Source organism: Aphelocoma coerulescens, chromosome 3 (genome assembly GCF_041296385.1).
Source record: "Aphelocoma coerulescens isolate FSJ_1873_10779 chromosome 3, UR_Acoe_1.0, whole genome shotgun sequence".
In the NCBI taxonomy this organism is placed as follows: Eukaryota; Metazoa; Chordata; class Aves; order Passeriformes; family Corvidae; genus Aphelocoma; species Aphelocoma coerulescens.
In genome coordinates, this window is record NC_091016.1 from 111982202 (window position 1) to 112003563 (window position 21362).

The 21362-nt window shown below is 43.6% G+C and overlaps 1 protein-coding gene across 1 annotated transcript; it reads left to right on the forward strand.

Moving 5' to 3' along the window:
- Positions 1-290: 290 nt before the first annotated feature.
- TRIB2 (tribbles pseudokinase 2) lies at positions 291-21148 on the forward strand. The gene is made up of 4 exons (XM_069011612.1): positions 291-360; positions 1209-1627; positions 5608-5900; positions 18798-21148. The coding sequence occupies exons 2-4, from the start codon at positions 1358-1360 to the stop codon at positions 19264-19266; spliced, it is 1032 nt and encodes a 343-aa protein (XP_068867713.1). The 5' UTR covers positions 291-360; positions 1209-1357; the 3' UTR covers positions 19267-21148.
- Positions 21149-21362: the final 214 nt, after the last annotated feature.

Genomic DNA, 21362 nt, shown 5'->3' on the forward strand with positions numbered 1-21362 from the left:
ACCGCGGCACAGAGCTGCTCACACTGGTGGACACACAGGCACACCGGCGCACACCGGCACACCCTCGGGGCCCCGACCCGGCGGGCCGCCCCCGAGCCCCCGGCACGGCTCGGCACGGCTCGGCACGGCTGCGGAAGGACGTCTCACCTTGTTTACCCCGAGCGCGGCCGGCGCGGGGGGAGGCGGCGGGGCGGGCCGGGGCGGGGCGGCCGGGGCGGGGCGCGGCGCAGTGGGCGGTGGGGCCGGGCCGGGCCGGGCCGGGGCGGGCGGCGGCGGCGGGGCAGTCGGGCTGCGCGCTGGGCACCGTGCGGGCGTGCGGCGGCCGGCAGCGAGCACGGAGGCAGCCAGCGTCCCCGCCACGTAAGTAGTTACTGATACGCCGGGGGGAGACGGTGCCTCGGTGGAGGGGAGCGACGCGGCTACCCCTCTGCTCCCCTTGTCCTATTCCCAAGGGAAAAAAAAAATATATAATCAAACAAAATTTGCTCCCTGCATTTATTCTTTTAAGCGATTCCACTTGAATGCCCCCTATGGCCTTCCGCTTATCGCCCTCCCAGCCCCTGCAGTAAGAACTCGGCCCCTTCTCGCCGCGCCGGTTTTTCTTTTCTTTGTGCGTGAACTCCATTAAACGCGGCGAAGGCAACGAGCCCCCGCTCACAAATCCTCTGTGCAGGGGGAGCGTAGGAGCGCTCTCTGTTCCCTGGTTGCACTTTTTGTTCTGTCGCGACAACGACAGCACGTTCCTTTCCGCCAGCGCGGAGCGGTGCACGCTGCCCCGCGCTCCGCCGCGCTCCCCTGGTGCCGGTGCGGCTCCCCCGAGCCTCCCGCCGCGGTCCCACTCCTTTGTCGGCCCCAAGTTAAATGCTCCCTCGCTGTTTTCGCGGGGCATTCTCGGAGCGCCCCGGGCGCTAGCGGCGAGGCTCCCGCGCCATCTACAGCCGGGCCGCGGCAGCGCGGCGCTGCCGGGCCGTAGGGGAGCGGAAGGACGGTCCCGCTGCGCACACCGCGTTACCGACCTTTTGTTGCCGCCCGCGCTGCGCGCCCCGCGGGAGCGGCGGCCGCCCAGCCCTGGCCGCGCCGCCGCCCGCTCCTCGGCTCCCCAGCCCCGGGCGCCGCTGCCCCGCCGCCGCGCTGCTCCGCGCCGCTGCGCGCCCGGCCGGCGGCGGGAACAAAGGGCCGCGGGCTGAGCGCTCTCTCCCTGTGCCCAGGACGCGGCGCTGAGGCTGGTCGCCCGCCGCCGCCGCGCTCCCGCTCCCGCCCCCCCCGCCACACAAAGGCAGCCGCAGCTGGACGGGCGAGGGACCGCGCTCCACGCCAGGGCTCCGGTGTAGCGTCTCGGCTGGTCTTCTCCATACTCATGAACATACAAAGGTCAACCCCTATCACGATAGCACGATATGGGAGACCGCGGAATAAAACCCAGGATTTTGAAGAGCTCTCGTCCATACGGTCCATCGAGCCAAGCCAGAGTTTTAGCCCGAATCTAGGCTCGCCGAGCCCGCCGGAGACTCCGAACTTGTCGCATTGCGTTTCTTGCATCGGGAAATACTTATTGTTGGAGCCTCTCGAGGGAGACCACGTTTTCCGAGCCGTACATCTGCACAGCGGCGAGGAGCTGGTTTGCAAGGTAATGCTTCTCCTTATTCTCCCCCACCCCGGGTTCTCCCCTATCGTGCCTGGGTTTCCCGTGTCTTGCAGGAGGGCGAGCACGGCCGTGTACCTCATTTATTGAACAGTGGAGAAACAAAAGGCGGGGAGACAGGATTAAAGGCGCATCCTGTAACTTTTCCCTCTCTCCAGACAATGGCCACGTTTTAGCCGGTGGCCCGGTGCCAGGTCTGCCTTCTGTTGGCAGGGGGATATTGTTCTGGAAAGAGCCGTTCTTGAAGTAGGTTTTAACGTGAGTTCAGACCAGGAGAAAGCCTCATCTTCCCACTCTCACTTTTCAAAATGGAGTAGGGAATCCCCAGCTCATTTTCAGGTGTTGGGACCTGCTGGCTTCCTCGATTTTTACTGCCCCCAATTCTGTGCGTTGGGGTACGGAAGAGGATGGAGAAGCAGGGGATGGGGGCCGACTGCCACCAGCTTTGTCTTAAAAGTGATTTAAAAACAAGAAGCACATCTAATTAATCAGCCTGAGCTCCCTCACGGTGGAGGTTGTTTGCAAACAGCATCCTCCCCCATTGCCCAACTGAACAAGAATAAAACCTGCACACCTACGGTTTTTAGAAGTGCAGACAGAATAGCTATCCCACTCTTTGTAGCCTGCCGGCTTTTCTCTGCCTCCTTCCAATTTTCTCCTACTATTAAAAGGTGAGCTGTGGGAAAAAGAAATCCACATGCGTGCACATCTGTGGAGGGATGTTTTTCTCCTTTTGAGCTGAGGGAATATTATCCTTTGTTCCCAAATTGCGATTCTCATTGTCTGTAGTGAGACAGACTTATGTCCAGCAAACTGAAGCAGTACCCAGTAGTAGTTTTTGTAACTACGTAGCAAATTGCAACCTTGCAACACATGCTGCAGTGTTTGTGTTATTCCCAAAACATGGAATTATGCCATTTGGCAAATTTCTAGATGGAAAAGTAAATGTATTATAGCTTACTAGTATTCCAGGGATTAATAATAGTGTTGCTGACTGTTCCATACTTTCTCATACTTGATTCATAAAAAGTTATGGACTAGGCTGTAGCAGAGAAGTGAAAATAATTGGTCCTCCTTGCTATTTGTGAAGATTGGAGTTCAGAGGGCAATTTAAATGTGCTTACTGATTGAGTTATAAAATCTGAAATTAAGGCAGCCTAGGACTTCATGTGATTATTTAGGGGAAAAAAGGCCCATGGCTTTGCAAAGAACTAATATTGCATGCTGAACTGGATGCTTTGTTACTAAACTGAAACAGAACATGAGAATTTCGAGAATGAAAGCCCAGCTCGATGCAGTAGTGCAGTGCTGCACTCTAGGACATGGCCATCTTTTCATGAAATAAACAGATCCCACAAAGCTGCTGCTCTGCATGAAATTCTAGGTGAAGTTGCATAGCAAGTGGTAAAGCCAGGGCTATGCGCTTCTTTGTTTCCTATTTGGTTTGCAGGATTAAGGCACTGTTTTGATAACAGTATGAGCAGTATAACTGCAGCTCACAGAGACTGGGCTGTTATTTTTTTTCCCCTTCCATTTAAGCTGTATGTTTTTGAGCTGATCCTGACATTTGAATAGTATCAGTTTTTCCATATGTGCGAGGCACTACTAGCTGTGCTCCAAAAATATGATCTTAGCCTGGATTGCTAGTTTGTGAGTATGGAGTTGTCAGTCCTGAACTCAGCTTAATTTAATGTGCGCTTTAAAATGCCTGCAGTATCATGACAACTGTTTGTCAAGTAGCCTTCCGGCAAAGAGACCTGCTCTCTGGTATCTTACTGAAGATGCTCTTAGAGATTGCTTGCAGAAACACTGGGCTGGATAACAGACACATACTGATGATTCTCAAGATTCATTTGGCTGCACCCACCGACTGTACAGATCCTGTTATTTGCTTCAAGGCTCTGTGGCATCCAAACAATGGTAACTTCTCACTTCCAATTCCCAGCGAGAACTAAATCAAACTGCAGCTTATTGGACATTTGCTGAATTGAGGCCAGGGATCTTAAAAGCTGGGATACAAAGAAGCCCTTTATAGAAGGTATTTGAGACTGTAGCAGGATGATAGTGCTTCCTATTTACCCCCTTTCAAACACAGTACTGGTACATATCCAGAACTACTTATTTAACATAGTCTGAGAACCATAAAATGTAACTAATTTACATTATGATAATCTGGTTTAGGAGAGAATTCTGGAAAGACATTTTTTCACATGAGGGTTTGAGCTACATGAATATTCCTGCTTAAATTTTATTTTAAATTTTATTTCTTCTACAAGTAGCTGCTTGTAGAAGAGCCATTCACTTACAATGTAGTAGTTACAAGTTTTGAGATCCAAATATCAATGAATTCTCTGGAATGAATTGCACACCAGGGATTTTAGCAACACCTCCTCCCTGCCCTGGTTCTGCTTCCCTGGTGCACCATGTCACCAGAATGCCTCGGTGCTAATCCTCCCCCTGTAAAATGTGCTGGGTCTGTTTGGCAGTCTGCCTTTAAGGTTGTTTTTCCCTGTGCCAGGATATGGCAACGCAGGTATGGGATGAGAAAAAAGGGAGTGGGTGAGGAGGGGGTGTCCCAGTTTCTTGGGATTTGGGTTCTTTTCTGTGGAAGGACTTTATTAGGATTGTGCTCTGAAGCATTAAATGATGCGGGTTTTGAAGCCTCAGGTAAATTTTGATTGAACTGTATCTTTTTCACTCAATTTTTAAAGCTTTAGAGAAAGCAGGGAGAGGTTTGCTTCTCAGAGAGGATACAAATATCCACTATCAGAACACAAATGCTAGAATACAGAAAAGAAAAAAACAATTGAAGTTTAAAACAGTGGTTAGAGAACTAGACCAGTTCTTCATTTTTATATTTTGTTCAAAGGACACATGACTACCTTAAATTGTTTTTACCAAAGTAACAGAACACCCACAAGTAAGCTACATATTAATCGAATTTTTATGCTGGTGGAAACGCTAATCCTTGCTTCGTAGTCCTCTGCAGCAGGTATAATTAAAAATCACTCCTATCAATACTTAGCTCATAGTCTCTTTCAGCACACACTGACTTCAGTTATTCTCAATGAAGTCTTTCATTTTCTTGTAATGTGGTCTTTTCTCAATTGACTCAAATACTGATTCATTCGTCATCACTAGATTATAGTAACTTTTTATATTTGGGTTTCCCAGCAGCTTTTTTAGTTCTTACAGCTCATTCATAAGATCAGTGATAACATACTTAGTAGTAAAGGGACACTTTGCTTTTAATGGAGCACTTGATTGAAATGCAGAGAGTTCAGGGTGGTTTTGTCTTTGCCTTTTGAAGGGTGTTTGTCTGTGCTCCAACAGGCAGAGCTATTTCCCTTCTGATCTTATAAACAGCCATTGTGGAACTGAGACTTGGAAAGTGAAAGTGACTTTGCTGTTTTTCAGAGATGAAAGAAAGGCAGGAAGTAAATAGGAATAGCAATAGATGATACTTTAAGCCTGAAAATCCTTAAGGCTTTAATGGGTTAATAAAATTAGAAGAGTCAGGCATGTGTATCAGGGTGGATTTAATGTGACAGCTTCTCTCAATACAAAGCTACTGGCTGTATTTTTTATAAGTTTATTTGGATGGAAAATAGAAGATAAACACGTTTCCTTCTGAGTATTGCCCTTATACATTACTGGTCTTCACAGTTTAATTTAGATTACATTCTAGATTTGATCAGCTGTTAGCTAATCTAAGTATGCTTGCTACCAGTTTTGAAGACTAGCCTTTCCTGCTAAGGTTATGTGTGTCTTCTGTGTGGGGTTGTACAGTCTGCTTTGTCTTGTCCTCAGTCCCGTGAGCTTGTGACATCCTGTTTACATCGGTGTAGCTTTTAGCAGCAACATAAATTGTACTTAGAGATGGTTTTGTTAGCAGAATCAGATGTACCATGACTTCACTGTCCTTCATGTCACTAACTCTGGCTTTACTGTCATTGTTCCTGCAGGTGTTTGATATTGGCTGCTACCAGGAGTTATTAGCACCATGTTTTTGTCTGCCTGCGCATAAAAATATCAACCAAATTACTGAAATAATTCTTGGGGAGACAAAAGCGTATGTGTTCTTTGAAAGGAGCTATGGGGACATGCATTCGTTTGTTCGTACCTGCAAGAAGCTTAAAGAAGAGGAGGCAGCCAAACTCTTCTATCAAATAGCTTCTGCTGTTGCACACTGCCATGATGGTGGACTGGTACTGCGAGATCTCAAGCTGCGAAAGTTTATTTTCAAGGATGAAGAAAGGTAAGAGTCTCCCTCACTTATGGCTGGGGGTGCCTGAGGTCAGATAGTTGGAGTTGCAGGACACTGTGTCCTTTGTTATTACTGTACCATTTGTTTGTGGTGCACTTTATTCTCCTTTGCAACCTGATTGTGGGGTGGATGTGCCATTTTATCTTCTGGCTTAGGTTTTGGAGTAAAGTAAAGCAAATGTAGAGGACTGTTTGCATCCGTGCTTGGCGTCTTCATCTCCACCTAGAGGAGTTTTCTCATTCCTCATGGCGAGACATCTGCTGCAGGAAAGCTCTGAAAGAGTGTCTGGTGTAAGAGCTGTACTATCATAAAGGCTGCTGGTGTTAAAAGAGGAAAGAGGATCCAGTGTGTTAAAGAGAACTGGGGGCTGAAATGGCTCATTCCAGTGAGGAGGCATGAAGAGGAAGAATAGTCAAGTGTTATCTGTAGGACTGTTCTGAGGACATCTTGTTTTCCATCCTGAAAGGGTCTGGAGGCTGCTTGTAAGGTTATTAATGTGGTCACTAATCGTACTCAGACTAAAACTGCCTTGCTCTGTGGGTGCTTGTGTGTAGTATCAGCTGCTGTGGTAATTGGGGAACTACTTTTTTTTTTTTTTTAATAATATCTCCTTCCTACACACCCTCCTGTGTAAATGATTTGGGGAAGGAGTATGGGAAGACAGGGAAAGAAATAGCACTGGATGCTCTGGGTATACTGATTAAGTGTTCTTTCTGATGTGGAGCGATAGTTATACTGTTGTACCTGTGGAAATTTCCTATCTCTTTCCTTGTGTTTACCAGTCTTCTTTGTCTTGAATGATGAATTTATTTGCAACTTCCACATAAGAGCAATAAATACTGTCAGAATAATGTCAGGTTTTCACCTGATTAAATTGAAAGATGACCATAAAAAAAAAAAAACAAAAACCATCTAAATGGTAGCAGAGCCTGCCTTTGTGCTTCTTCCTGTCTTACTAGACGATGGGGAGATGTTTAGCCCTTTTAATTAAATCCTAAAAATTGTCTGAAAACTTGTTAAACTGCTGCAGAGTGAAATGGATGTTCTGGAGAGCTTTGTTAAAAATAACCAGTGAATATCAATCCTGTTTGGGGGAATTGCAAGCAAGAAACAAGTTCTTGAAGTTCTCTACAGGCTCAGGAAGTTGGTGATCCAAAAATTAGAAAAAAGTAATACACAATTCATTCAGGAAAGAGAAGTTCCTGGTCTTAAAATAAAAATGACATCATAAAAATGATCATCTATCCCGTTTAAATATTCGCTACTTAAATTTTATTGCAAGTTGAGTTTTGCAAAATAGGCTTCTCCTTTTAATCTATTTGCAGCCTGAAAAATAATACGTATTTTCACTTCTTAATTCAGTTCAGACAGTTGTCCACAAAGCAGATAGCTTTTTTAGTTCTTTATTTTTCTACCACAGCCCCAATGTCCAATTGCCCTCTCATCCTTTCCAAATAAATAAGCCTAAAATGAAACTAGCTTAATGTCTAGTCATAGAGAAATGCAGAGCAGGTAGATATAAACTGCACTTCCACAACTTTTATTCCCAGTTTAATAATTAAACACCATTGTAGCACCTCTGATGCAGATAAGAAGGAAACTTGTGCAAAACAGCTGAGAAGGGGGATTGTTTTCTGTTTTAGCTGATAACATCCTAATGTTAAAGTAGATTTTTCTTCCTGGGGATATATGTAAACCTGTGGGGTTTTGCATGAAGAACAGAACTTGGAAAAGCTCCTCTGAGAGAAGGCAGCATGAGCTCAGGCAGTGCAGTGGGAGCAGACATAGGCCTGTGCTGAATGCTGTTGAACTCCTACCCTGCTGCTTACTAGGAACTGAATGCAACACAGGAGGCACAGGGCCAAATCCTTCAGCCACCCAAGAAAAGTGGTGTGTACTGTAATAGCAGTGTTGGCTTTTATGAATGTTTTTAACTTAGCTGTTGTCTGCAAAATGACACTGTTACTCACTTTTGAGCATTGTCTTCTAATTATACAATAATTCACTTTAAAGGTCAAATAGGACTTGCTGGTTATTTTTAAGATAATCATAATGCGGTTTTCTTCTGGATATAATGTTGGTTTGTAAGTAGGAAGGTATTGTAATCCTTTCTCTGCTAAGTAAACAGAGATGAAATAATTTGAGATAGAAATAGAATGAAACAGCAGTGACTGCCTTTTTTCACATCCTCTGATCATCATACTGTAATCAGTCATCACTTTCAATCTGCTGCTATATTTAGAACTGAAAAATCTTCCTGGTCCTCCTGAGTTCACAGAGGTGTTTGTGTGTTGCTTGCACCCCTCTGAGCTCCCATTTGTCTGAGGCTGCTGCTGAGGATGCCTGTGTGCCGAGCAGTCCTTGAGGAGCTGCCTTCAGCAGCAGTGCCTGGCAGATGGATGCTGCACCATCCCTTGCTTTTTCGTACTCATAATGAACCAAAGAGGGAGAGAAGAGATAAAAATGATGTTTTGAGAAATGTGTGTGAACTCTGCTTCTGTGCATCACCTGTTCTTCAGTGGAGCTCTTTCTTAGTAGTTCTTCTCCTATTTCTTCAAGGCTGTTTTTCTGTAATTCATTTTAAGTACCTACCACTTTGAATCTTCCTCTTCTTGAAGACTCTCATGGCTTTTATTTTGGTAGAAGCAAAGATGGGATATCCAGCATGCAGGCAACACATGAATGGAAAACTTGCTGGTTTTATTTTTTTTTAGTAAGATGATTGTCTGCTGTTAGCTGAGAGCTGCCAGACTGGAGGAGCCAAAGGGAAATGTGAAGGTTAGATGGAAGCAGTTCCATTTGTTTAAAAAAGAAAATCAATTAAAGCATTTCTTAGTACATTTTCTTCCATTAATCCTAATGAGGTTCTGGTAGTTCAATAGGAAAACAGAGCTGCTGAAGTTCTGCAAGTGGGTGCATACAGTGTTGAGACTCTTTTTTACCCCATTCCCATTACCTAAATTACAGCTGGAATTTGCAAAGGTGGAGCTCCTAATCTAGCAGCACCATGAGTGCTCTTTGCTTCAACTGATGTCCCTGCTAAAAATGCCTGTTACTTGGATGTTGCAAATCACAGTGCATTGGGATGTTTGTAATGAGCTGGGAGGTAAGAAGGTGGAATAAAGTATTGTTGTAGGCTGGTAGCACTGAGCATTTTGTAGGGGCCCTAATGGTACTAGAGGTGTTCTCTTAATGTGCTAAATCAAAGCCAGACTGCGATCGTGTCTTACACTATGGTGTGTGTGTATGTACATCAGTGCTTGAAATGAAACTTGGAATTCCAGTGTGGGAACAAACAGAAGCAATTTGTCTGTGTTTCAAGGTAATTTATAGTTTCTTTAAATCCTGAACTGCAGGAGTTTGAAGATAGGATAAATCTCATTCCATAAAAATGATGCGTGCTGTTGCAACATGGGTTTTTTGTTTTGTGTAAAAGGTAGAGCAGTTGTGGTTTTTAGGGGGAGGTGTGTCTGTGGATCCCTTTGTAAACTACAGGTGAAACAGCCAGTCTTGTAGTATCGAAATTTCAGAGTTAAACTCCATAAACCTGCAGCTGATTTTGATGCAGCAGAAGTTCTAAGACATTACAGCATGGCTGGAAACGTTTTGTAAGACTGGGTTAGGAAGCAGCAGCACATCTATTAAATGAGCACAGTGGCTTCCAGAACACTGCAAATATGGAAAACAACGCTGACTTACCATGTTGAGTCTCAACAGACTTTCTAAGGTACCTCTAAGATACTTGAATACTTCAATAACTGTGTCCTTACGCTTCAGAATGAAACTTGAATCCAAAACAGTGGATGACCTACAATAAAACGTGGTCTTACCTGTTTTCTGCTTTCATCCATGTTGCTAAATATTTTTTGTCCTAGGTATTAATAGCCAGGTTGATGTTGTGTGGCTCTTGCTTTTGAGTATTTTATCTGTGGTCGTGGCATGGTATTTACTGTTTTCCATGTACAGCCTCATAGTAGGCCCTTGGGCAGAACAACTGTGCCCTTCTCCTAGCTGGTGTCCCATAATGATGTTGTAGAACAGGCAGGTTTTTTTGGGTTGTGCTAAAAATAGTGCTACACACAGTATATAGCTAATAAAGGAGTTCATCAGTCTGATCCATAGCAGATGCTTTGAGAAAGAGCCATCGGAAAGATCTCAGAATTAAATGAAGCATTTCTGTGTTGGTTGTTTCAATGGTTTGCTTAATACAAGAATGTTTCTGCTGTCAGGGAATTATTAATTTCTTTACTGCATTTTTAAGCCTTTAATTATATTAAAATATTAGCTGTCGTAATATTTGAAGCTTAAAGACCTTGTACGTTCATCATACTTGTTGAAGGGAAAATTAAAATAATTTTGGTATTTAGATACTGTAATTTTCCTGTATTCTTTGAGTAAATATGAGGCAGGTGGGACTCTATAAAAATAAATAGGATTTGACACTTTTTGCTCTATGCCAGAGGAATGCAGCCAGTACAATACACTAATTTAGAAAGCCTGTGTTAGCATAAGATATTTACTTGGTGCTCTTAGAATATTTTTTTTCCTCTATAATTTCTCAGCTTTGAGTGGATGATGCTTTAACATGACTGAGTTATGTGGTTTGCAATCCTCATGATAGAAACGTCATCTCACAAAAAATACAAATGCATATACCAACCTTTTTGCATGTCGACCTTTCATTTTCTTTAGTTAGTAATTTTTCTCTCCCAGCGTTTGTCAAATTGTAATGTGGTTAGCATCTTTTTCATCAATGTGTTAGAACTTGCTGTTACCCCTACAGTTCCATAGAGAACATGCAAAAAGTCCTAGAGAGTCCTAAAGTGGAAGAAAATCAAACAAAATGGGAATGCTCTTAAAGTACCTGAAGATTTGTAAATAAAAACAGTCTTCATCTGTTTTGTCATGTAAGCGCTTCACGCTACCCTGAATGGGCCCACAGGGCCAAAGAGCACTGGTTCTTCAGTAGTGGAGAATCACAGTTCAGATTTCAAACCAGAAATTATTATTCTTAGAATATGGGAGGAAGGTGAATTTCTTCATGGGCAGCAAATCTTTGCTGTCAGGCTGAGGGTAGAAGATGAAGTGGTTGCACAACTGTTTTCCACAGAAGGGTTCATGCCCCCCTTTGCCTTTATGTGGTTTGGTTACTAAGTCTCTGTTCTCTCACCATGTTCCTGGGAGCAACACTGAATTTGTTGGGTGTGTGGTGCCCTTCCCAGTTGGAGGAAAGAGGGAAGCTGGCTGCAGATAGTGAACATTGCACCCGCCCTGTGAAGTGTGTAAATCTCCCCCTAAGGGCATAGGTAGTCATAGAGGTTAATTGTTGCGCCTAAGGTTATAAATTAAAGCAAAAGCCAGGGAAGATTTGGCTGCTGGCTGGCCCTGGGATGAGGATGGGTACTCAGGTGGACCTTGAGTCAGCTCAAGGCCCTTCAGTGAGACCATGAGTGTCAAGAACCTTTGCTGTTGTACCCAGTGCTGGAGTTTGCAGGAGGTTTTATCCCTGGACTGTCTGTGGCTCATAGTAGGGCCTTGTCTTCGCTCTCTCTGTTCAGGCAGGATGCTGCAGTATGTTTTGGCTGTCATGCCAGTCATGGGTGGTGCCTCTTCTGAGATGCCCATCATGGGATTGATCTCTCTGATGAAATGTGCTTTGTAGTCCCTGGAAGTAGATGCGTCTTAGGACATCTCAAATTGAGTTCAACAGCTGGTTCTTTCCAAGACTTCAAAACCTACATCCATAAACTTGCTGCAAAATGGTCCATGTTGACTTATGAGTGGAGACTGAGGGTAGTGTCTGTGGATGTCTGTGCTGGGGGTGAGGAAGGGAGGCAGGAGCCCAGCTAGCCCACAGCTACAGTGGATTGTGAGAGTGAAATTCTTCTGCTGCTTTCTCTTCTAATTGTTCTTATTATCACACTGGGAGATTACTTCAGGCTTGGGAGGGAGAATAAAGGAGATTGTAAACAGGAGCTAACCTGGGGCATATTTAGTCTTAAGCACCTGCTTTTTTGGTAGATTGTATTGCTTGGAAACAGGATTGTAGACATCTAAGCAAAAGGTTTTCAGTAAGGTTGTGAAATAATGGCATGGCTGTGCCTTAGAGATGCTGAGTACCCACTGTAGGCTCAGAAAGTGCAGGGCTGTTTTAACAACATGCAATTATGTTAACAAAATTGTGGTCTCCTTTCCCTGTGGAGCTTTATCATGCATTGTATGAAGAGATCTCTAGAAGATGGGGAACACAGCATATGGTTGACAGCACAGCCTTTTAAAATCCGATCATCAGTGTGATCTAAAAATATAAAAGTGAGGTGGTGAAGTAGCTGTCCTGAGCCAGATTCTTATAAAAAAATGGATTGCTCAGGGTAGTGTAACTGAGCTCCTCTGTGGAAGGGTCTGCATTGGATTTCACAGCCTGCACCCCAACACATGCATCGCTACCTACCTACTCTCTGGGGAACATGTTTTGTGCTTAGGCAACAGGGGCATGGAAGAAATGAAGTACATGGCATACAGGACAGGCTGTTTCCAGCAATCGTATTTGAGTGTCGTAAAGCTGAGGTCTTTGGGGCACCAGCCCTTCCTGGAGGTGAGTCAGAGCATTTTTAAGTGGAATTCCGTAGGAAAAAAAACCAAACCAGCTTAAAACAAGTTAAAAGCTCTAAGTTGCTAGGTACTGCACATCAGGAGGGGGTGAAGGCAGGGCTGACTGTGCTGTTAGCATCTCTGTGAAGGAAGGTGGGGGAGATGTAATTTTTAGAGGCTTCCTTATTGTGCGGAAGTACCAGTGAGGGAATCTTCCCTTAGGAACAAGGTTCATCCTGTAAACCTGTGCTGTCTGCAAGTCCCAGTTGTCTTTCGAAACATATCCTTGAGCCTGTTTCATTATGCAAGAGACTGTTTATCTAACAGCCTTTGTGCAGAGTTTGTTTTTTTCTTCCCCGAAGTTGTGTAGGATGTTGTGTGGTGAACTCCCATGCTCTGTGCTGTTACAAACTGGAAAGGGATCTACTGCTGAAAGGAGCAGGATTTAAATTGATGGCATAACATTTCCCCCCTGCTCCTGTGTGCCTCTCTGCCCCCAAGGAGATCAGGTAGTTGTGAGTTCAGAACGAGTCTTTGCACCAAGCTGCAAATCATCTGCCTGGAGTTTCGTTACCGCCTTCCCTGTCTCACTGGCTCCCTGATGGCAGCTTACTTCTGCATTATTTAGGAGAGATTCCCTTAGTTAAAAAAATAAAAAGGTCAATTAGTGAAAGATAACTGCTTCCAGTGTTGAGCTTGTCTTTTATTTTTTTTGCCTCTTTGTGACTCTAATTGTGTGCATGCTCTTCTCATCTTTATGATGGGGTGTGAGCAACTGACCTCGATTAAATGACCTGTAAATTATTGGCCACATAGGAGCAATCCCTGGTCTACTGGGCAGTCAGTGGCTTGAGTGCCTCTACCTAGGGAAAGGCTTTCCTGGCCTCAGTCAGAGTAATACTGAAATATGAGATAACATTGCTTGGGTGCCTTCAGTTTTTACTGTTGGAGGAATATTGTGAAGCACCTTTAGAAATTGCCATTTTATATTTACCTGCAATTGTATTAATAAAATGGCAGTTTAGATGGCAGTGATGGTTGTATCCTGATTGCTGGAGTCTGCTGCATAGAACCTGTAAATCTGGATCGTCTAATTTGACCCAGCCTAAGTAACAATTGGATGGTGTGATGGTGTATCTGGAGTGTCCATAGCAGGATGGCTCCTTCAGTCTCTTCCCAAAGCAGCTTATTTGGCTGTCATATGGGGAGTGTTGCTGTGCAAAAATTGTGGGTCTGGTCTGCAGTTAGTGTTCCCAAACTGGGAAGGGTGGCTGAGGTGTTGTTCAGGTATTATTTCTCATACAGATGGCTTTAGGGACAGACTAGAGGCAATTGCTTTCATTGTTTCAGGTGCAAGCTCCTTTACTAGTGACTGCTTATTTCACTGCAGTGAAGATATTTTCCTCTGAAACACTCAGACTATCAGTTGTTATCTCTGCTTTAAATGTTCTAGATTTTTTTTTTCCTCCTGCCTTATGTGTTTAGAGCCCTCTGAATAATTCCACTGATTTTGGTATGGAAATTGCTTTTGGAGAGCAAGTGTGAATGTGGGATTCTTAACAGCCCTGGCTTCGATGTCAAAAGGCAGGATAGCAATTTGCTGGTAGTCCCAAAGCTCTGCAGGGAAGAATAATGGGAATCTGTCAGAAAAAAGTGTGGGATGTGCAAGAAAGGCAGAGGTGAGTGCTAACTCAGGAGGTTGCACTGAAGAATCTTCTGGAAGACGTTTAATTGATTAGGTTTTGTTACATTACTGAAGAGCAAAGTCTGAATGCAGTCAAGTAATGAATGGCATATTGATAAGAAACTCAGAGTGGTATTGTTTTTCATGGGTTTCCCTGACGGTTTCTATGGGGACAAAGACGCATTTCCCGTCCGAGTGCTGCTGCTGCTGCCCTCTGATTGCACTTCTGTGGTTTCATTCACCAGTAATGGGAAAGCATTCATAGGCAGAATAGCTTCCCCTTTTTACATAGCCATGATTCAGGGCTGTATTTTTTTTTTAATGCATTAAACTAATGCAGTGTTTTATCAATGATCTGATAGACTCATAATGCTCTTTTTCCAAGTGCTTATTTGGGGTCTGCATTAAAACTTGAAATTATGTATTGTAATTACGTAAGTGTTGGCAAAATCTTTGTTGCCCTACAGTATGTGTATAAAGTGATTCTCATCCGGCTGTGACAGTAGCTTACATTTGAACTTCAGGGATTAATTTTATTGCAACTGTTTGTCGAGCTCAAATGCTGGTGCTTTTGGAAAACTTTTTTCTCTTGTGGGGATCCTTTAGTTGACTGATGTGAGTTAATTATTTAGAGAATAAGAGGTTTTTAGAGAATTATTTTTGCTTTTCCTTTTTCTTCTCTGTGATGGGAGGCACTTCAAAGTTGATTATGATTTGACATCTCATGTTTGGTTTTGCCTTAACAAATGTCAAATTTCAGGTTGTCCAGTTACTCTGCAGTTGGATGCACTCCCCGCCCTTTAGTGTGGAGGTTCTGTATTCTCAGAATCGACTTGTAGTTTTCAGGGTCTGTTTGTTGTTGTTGGCTTTTATTCCTTTTCCTGGGTATTTGATTTCAGTGCTTTCTGAGAGAGAGAGTGTGGGGGAGAGAGAGATTGCTTCTCATTCGGTGTGTCTCTGCATTTCTGTGTATTTAGACCTTGACTCCCCTTTTTCCCATTCCTCTCCGTACTCCCTGCCTGCTGTCCCCTCCCAAAAAAACCCCAAAAAACGAACCCAAAAAACTCTCTTGCAGAAAACAGAGCTCTTTTAGGCAATGCTTGAAATGCGGAGGAAGGGAAGACCAACAGAGCTGGAAGCTGTTTCTGACAGGGATGGGGTGCTGTGCACTGGGAAATAGCAGCTCCTGAGCCAGGCTGTTCCTTTTTGATTGCCTGAAAAGACGTGAACTGACTGATGAAAGGGGAGCGAGAGTTGCCATGTACACCTGTGCAATACCCAGTGGTAGCACTGCACAGACTGCGTTCCGTCTGCGAGGCTGAGGTGGGTGAAGTCATCTGTCACTGAAAATGGGCTGCAGTGGGTCTGCCCAGCCCCAGTCCTGGCTGGTGGTGAGGGGTGCTGGCAGAAATCACCCTGTGAGCTCTTTCTATTGCCAGCTGTGTCCAGTCAGACAGCCCTTCCTGTACTCCTGTGCTCTCCTTGCTGTACAGTTGGAAAACCTGTGTTGTCATCTAGTGCAAGGACACCAGGCTTTACAAATGAGACTGGGAACCACCCGAGTTGTGTCTGGGTGTAACTGGGACAGGAGAAAGCCATACTAAGGCCATGCAGCTGGCAGTGCATGCTCAGGGGATGCAGGCCCTGCAGTCTGCCAGAGAAATGTGTGCCCGGTGCTGCGGGAATGCTGCCTGCTTGCAGAGGAGCCATTTCACCACTTGCACCTTGCACACAAGGGTGTTCCTGGTTGTGAGGGTTTGGGGGCTGACCTGGAGGAAGAGGACTGAAGGTTGTGTTTTTGTTTAATTTGGGACCTTTTGTTTCCTCAAAGCCTTTCAGCTTAGCAGCATGAAAAACCCGGTTTGAGTGTTTTCGTCATTTGCCCACAGCTTACAGAGGAGCAGGCAGATAAGGGCCAGCTGTTGTTCCATTTGCTTGCTTAAACAAAACCCGCTGTATCGTGTGGAGGCTGCAGCACCTTGCAAGGAAAGCAAGACGGGGGCATGGCTTTTGTGTGCTGCTTCTGTTTTATTATCAAGAAGCTATTTCTTCTCTTGGAAAAAATACGAATTTTTGACACACCTTGCAGTCTGCTCTCTGTGGTTTTGTACTGTGTCCGTTGCAGGAAATGAGAGATTAGGGAATTCCAATAATTTTATGTAATATAAAAGCTTCTTATTGAACTGTTTTTCTAAAGTCTTTGGCAACTTCCAGAAATGTAAAATAGGATAGGAAAGTAAACAACATTTCCCTGTGCTGTTGACGCTGGGATGGCAGGCAAGTGTGTGTGTGGGGGGGTGAATTCCCTCCTGGAAGTTGTTTATAAATAGCCTGCTCTGCCCCACTCCCTGTGTGTGTGTTCTGCTTCTGTTAGTTAGCAGGAGTGAGTTGATGCTTTCCTGTCTGGCAGTTCAGTGACTTAATGCATGTTTGAGTAGCTGGCCTCACTGTTTTATTGCTACACATGCTTTTCTATGGAAAAACTGAGGTGGGCAATGTGAATGGAACCACAACTCATGTCCCTGCCTTCCCTTTCATTTCCTCTTCTCTGTTCTCTGCCCTCTTTGGCATGTTTTTTCCCTCTGGGCGTTTCTCCTTGCTGCTCTCCCTATGCTGTGCAGGTGCTGGAATGTGTCAAAGCTGAGCACTGTGAAAGGACTCTTCTCAAGTCACTCTCCTGTTGTGGACCCTCTGCTTTGTGTACAGAGGGAAATTTCTGTGGTCTTGGTAACTGTAGTTCAGTTTCTCCTTGCAGCTTACTTCCTGTGTGAGGCACTGCTGTTGTAAAGTATTGTTTGAGTGCTAATGAGAGGGTTGTCCATGGCCAGAAGTACTGTTAGACTGGCAGTGGGAATTAATGAGGAAGCAGGTCTGTTGAGCCAAGCTCATCAGAACCGAACTGGAGGAGCAAACACTGGCCTATTTTAGGAGAGAAGGAGCTGCCCTGACACACTGTGCTTGGGAGCCAGGTATTCGGAGTTCTGTATTTATGACTTCCTCATTTGGGCCACGTTGCCAGAGGAGCTTTCACCTCTGCTAGTAAACGTATCTAGCTGTTGAAAAGGTCCAAGTGTCATGAAAGTTTATGGCACAGTTGCCTCTGGAGTACTCTGCAGAGTAAAATGCTCTTCTGTTGGTTCAAAGAAGATAGGGTTGAGCTGCCCTGGAACTAAATCTAAGCCAAGGCTGGCCCAGATGTCTTTTGCAGCTCAAGCTCAAGCAATGTTGTCTTTGGTAAACATTTAAGAAACAAGGCTCTCCTTGTCTATTTTAATGCCGGTTAAATTACGTGCTTTAGTCAAAAGACGCAAGTTCTGCTTTCTGGGATGAAATTCAGTCCCTGCCTGTGAATGTCTGTGGTATGGGAACATGGCCATGACACAGGGCTGAGAGTGATTGTAACAGATCTGTGGGGTTGAGGGAGGAGGGCAGTAATACCCAAAGTTGAGTTATGACCCCAGATTGTTGAAAGGAAAGTCTGCACTACTGCTAGGTCACTCTGCCATCCCAAGGCACTGGACAAGCCCTGTTGCATTGTAGTGATTCTGTTCTCAAAACCATCCTTTGCTGGGAAATAGTCTAAAGGTTACTTGGTAATCCTTTGGATACCTCCAACAGGGAGAGATTTTTAAATATAGATATGGAGCCTAGCAGTGAGAATTGAATGGAAAGAAAGGTTATGTTCATCTAGTGCTATGACAAGCAGCTCTGCATCATTTTTTCTGCTCCGGTGTGATATCCATAAGGGAAGAAAATTCTCTTGCAGAGATAATTACTGCAGCACAATGACAAGTTCACAGTGCTTTGCAGGCAGCAGGAGTTTGCAATCTAGATAAGGCATCCCTGTCATCTCTGCAACTCCTTTGCCAGCTTCTCTGTTCATTCCAGTGCGAGGAGCTCCTCTGGCTTGCCTGGGTAGATAAGCTTGCTGTTAATCTTGGCCTTCACCTCACCTGTCTCCCTTTGCCCAAAAGTCTATTTGGGAAGACTGAAATCGGTTACAAGTGCTCTTCCTTAATTTCTCTTAAAATTAGTGGGGTAAAGGAAAATGTTGGTTGGTCAGAGGGATCATTTAGGGCCAGAGTGACCACTTTATTACTATTAAACCTTGTGGAATTACAGGTGTATGAAGCAGCTTTGCCAGCATGAAGGTATCAAAATAACCTTGTGTAGTTAGGACTGAGTTTGTATTTGGGCATGAATCCTGCGTGGGTACATTAGAGTGCAGCCAGCACAGAAAAGATCTTGAGGTTTATGTCTCCTTTTGGAAAACATGTCTATGTAAAATTAGTCAAAAGCATGAATATGGCACTTCCTTTTCTCTTTTTAAGAGATAAACTTTTTAATGACTTTACTGGACATAACTGTATTTGAAATCTTGTATCTGTCTGTGTGATAGTATTCCCTATATGTCTCTAATATCTCTAACCAGTATGGAAGAGACAATATCAATTATCTGTTACAACTGCTGCAAGTGGGATTTGAAACTGATTCACTTCTGCAGTTGTCAAATTTTGTAGAGTATGACTATTACAACCATGTAATTGCAACAGCCAGAATTTGTGTTTGATGTTTGCTTACCTTGTGTTGTTTTTTTTTTTTTTTGCCCGCAGGACTAGAGTGAAATTGGAAAGCCTAGAAGATGCTTATATTTTAAGAGGAAATGATGACTCTCTTTCTGATAAGCATGGATGCCCAGCCTATGTGAGTCCAGAGATCTTGAACACAAATGGCAGCTACTCTGGCAAAGCAGCGGACGTATGGAGTCTAGGTGTCATGCTTTATACCATGCTAGTTGGACGCTATCCTTTCCATGACATTGAGCCTAGTTCCCTCTTCAGCAAGATCCGTCGTGGGCAGTTTAACATTCCAGAAACTCTATCCCCTAAGGCAAAATGCCTCATACGTAGCATACTGCGTCGAGAGCCATCAGAAAGGCTGACTTCACAGGAAATTCTGGACCATCCATGGTTTTCTACAGATTTTAATGTATCGAATTCAGGATATGGTGCTAAGGAAGTATCAGATCAGCTGGTGCCTGATGTCAACATGGAAGAAGACTTGGACCCATTCTTTAACTGAGCACAAAGACTGGTGTTCAGAAGGTACACAACCTGGAGATGGACACATGAAGGAGCCCTTCCTGACCGCGTTCAATCACATCCTGCATCAGCCTAGCTTGGTAGCAAAAGACACTCAGAGGTCCTCGGATTGAGAAGGAACCTCCACAAGGAGCTAATATAACAAATGTAGCATGGGGACAGACTGGGGGGGCGGGGGGAGCTTGCTATCAGGTTAGATTGATTTGGAGGAGAAAAGGCAGCATGGAGCAATTGTAGCTTCTCACCTTTTTGGAGCCAAGGAGACTGCACATGCCAATTCTGGTGCAGCTGTATCACTCCTGTTTCTGTTTCATTAAAAACAGTGGTAATTCACAACAAATAGAAACTTTTGCCTCAGCTCACATCTTGGCATCGCACTGTTAGATATTTAACTTCAGCCATTATTCAGGGAAAATACAATTGGCTAACTTTTTTAATCAGATGTCTAATAATTAATGGGATTAATATAAGAAAAAAATTAGGTGCACAAAGATGGACATGAAAAGTGGGTGCTAAAAACAAGCAAAATTTCAGTTCATGTCTCTTGATAGCTATTTTCAAGTCATTTCTTCTAAATAAACTACTTAATATTCTTGTCAGGAAATGACATTTTAATGCTTTGTTCCCTTAAGGGGAAGTAACTGTCATTTAACAGGCTGTTCTGTTTTCTGTCAAATGGTTTGTTGCAGGAAGCTATTATAACTCGAACTTCCAGATGCATTACTGCTATAATGGGGGGGAAAAAAGAAAAGAAGAAAACTGTATAATTTTTTTTTAAAGATATGAGATACTGGCTTCCATATCTGCCATGCTGCACGTATATGACTAGAGAAGGCAGAAAGCCCTTAACGGTGTCTTCATCTGAGAACCAATCTCTTCTTTACTGACTGGCCCATGTGTAAATAGAGGGCTCTTTATTATTGAGGAAGAGTATTCTGGGTTTTTTCTTTGAATTCCTTTAAACTTGGGAAAAGAATTGTTTGGTTTTGATTTTTGTTTATGTCCAGACTAAGAAGTAAGAGGGTATTAATAAGCTGAACATTTATATTACAGATATTCCTCTTGAAACATACACAGTAATATGCACCTTTTGTATTGTCAAGACTTATTCTATTTATTGAAGAAAATGTCACAGTAGTGATATATTAAGCCAGTACTTCAATTACGGGTTGACTTGGGATGACATGTTACATGCTGTAGTTAACACACTTCTTTTCTGTTCAGGTATTTCTGTCCCTAAATAACTTTTTATTTAGCTTCTTTTTTTTTTTTCTAGATAGCTTTATTTGATTTAGACTGGCAAATGTTTTTATTACTGCTTTTATATTGCTGTATGATATTGAAATCTCTTGGCATAAATATTTGTGTTTCCAGTACCTCAGTTGTTCTGATATTACTGCCTGTATACGTTTTGTGAAGTGGTCATGTTTTTTGGGTAGGTACATGTGGACTCTGTAGTATGTAAATGTTACTTGAATTTGTGCTTAATTATAGTATGTGGCATGTGCGTACAGCTACTTGGCATTTGACGTATGGATGCTATTTGCCTGCCTTGCAGGAAAGTTATGGTCCCACTCTCAAGAGGATGTTTCACAGTTCTTTATCAAGAGACAAAGCTAGCTGCAGCTGACCTGCCTTGGTTCTATTTTGGTAACTAAGAATATAAAGGAGTAATGTTTTTACACTCTGAAGATGGTGCTGTGTCAAGAAGGACTTTTTTTTATTTTATAAGTACCTTATAGGAGGAAAGATTGGTGATGTGCATGGTGGGGTTTTACTGCCTCTGGTGCTTTGTCATGTATTTGGTTTCATGTTTTTGTCCTAATCTCTTCAATAAATAAAATTGTGCATATTTAACTAAACTTCAGTGGTGAACAGTATTCTTACTGAATGTCTGAGGTGCTGCAAGAGTTTGCTCCGTTAGGATCATTCAGCTGGTATTTTTTGTCTTGCTGACAAGCTCTTGCCAGTCCCATGAGCTGAGAAAACTTAGCACTTACATTTATTTACAAGGTAACACTGTAACCCTTTTCATCAAAAATTTTACCATTTGCTATTAATAAAACTGGCTTTTAT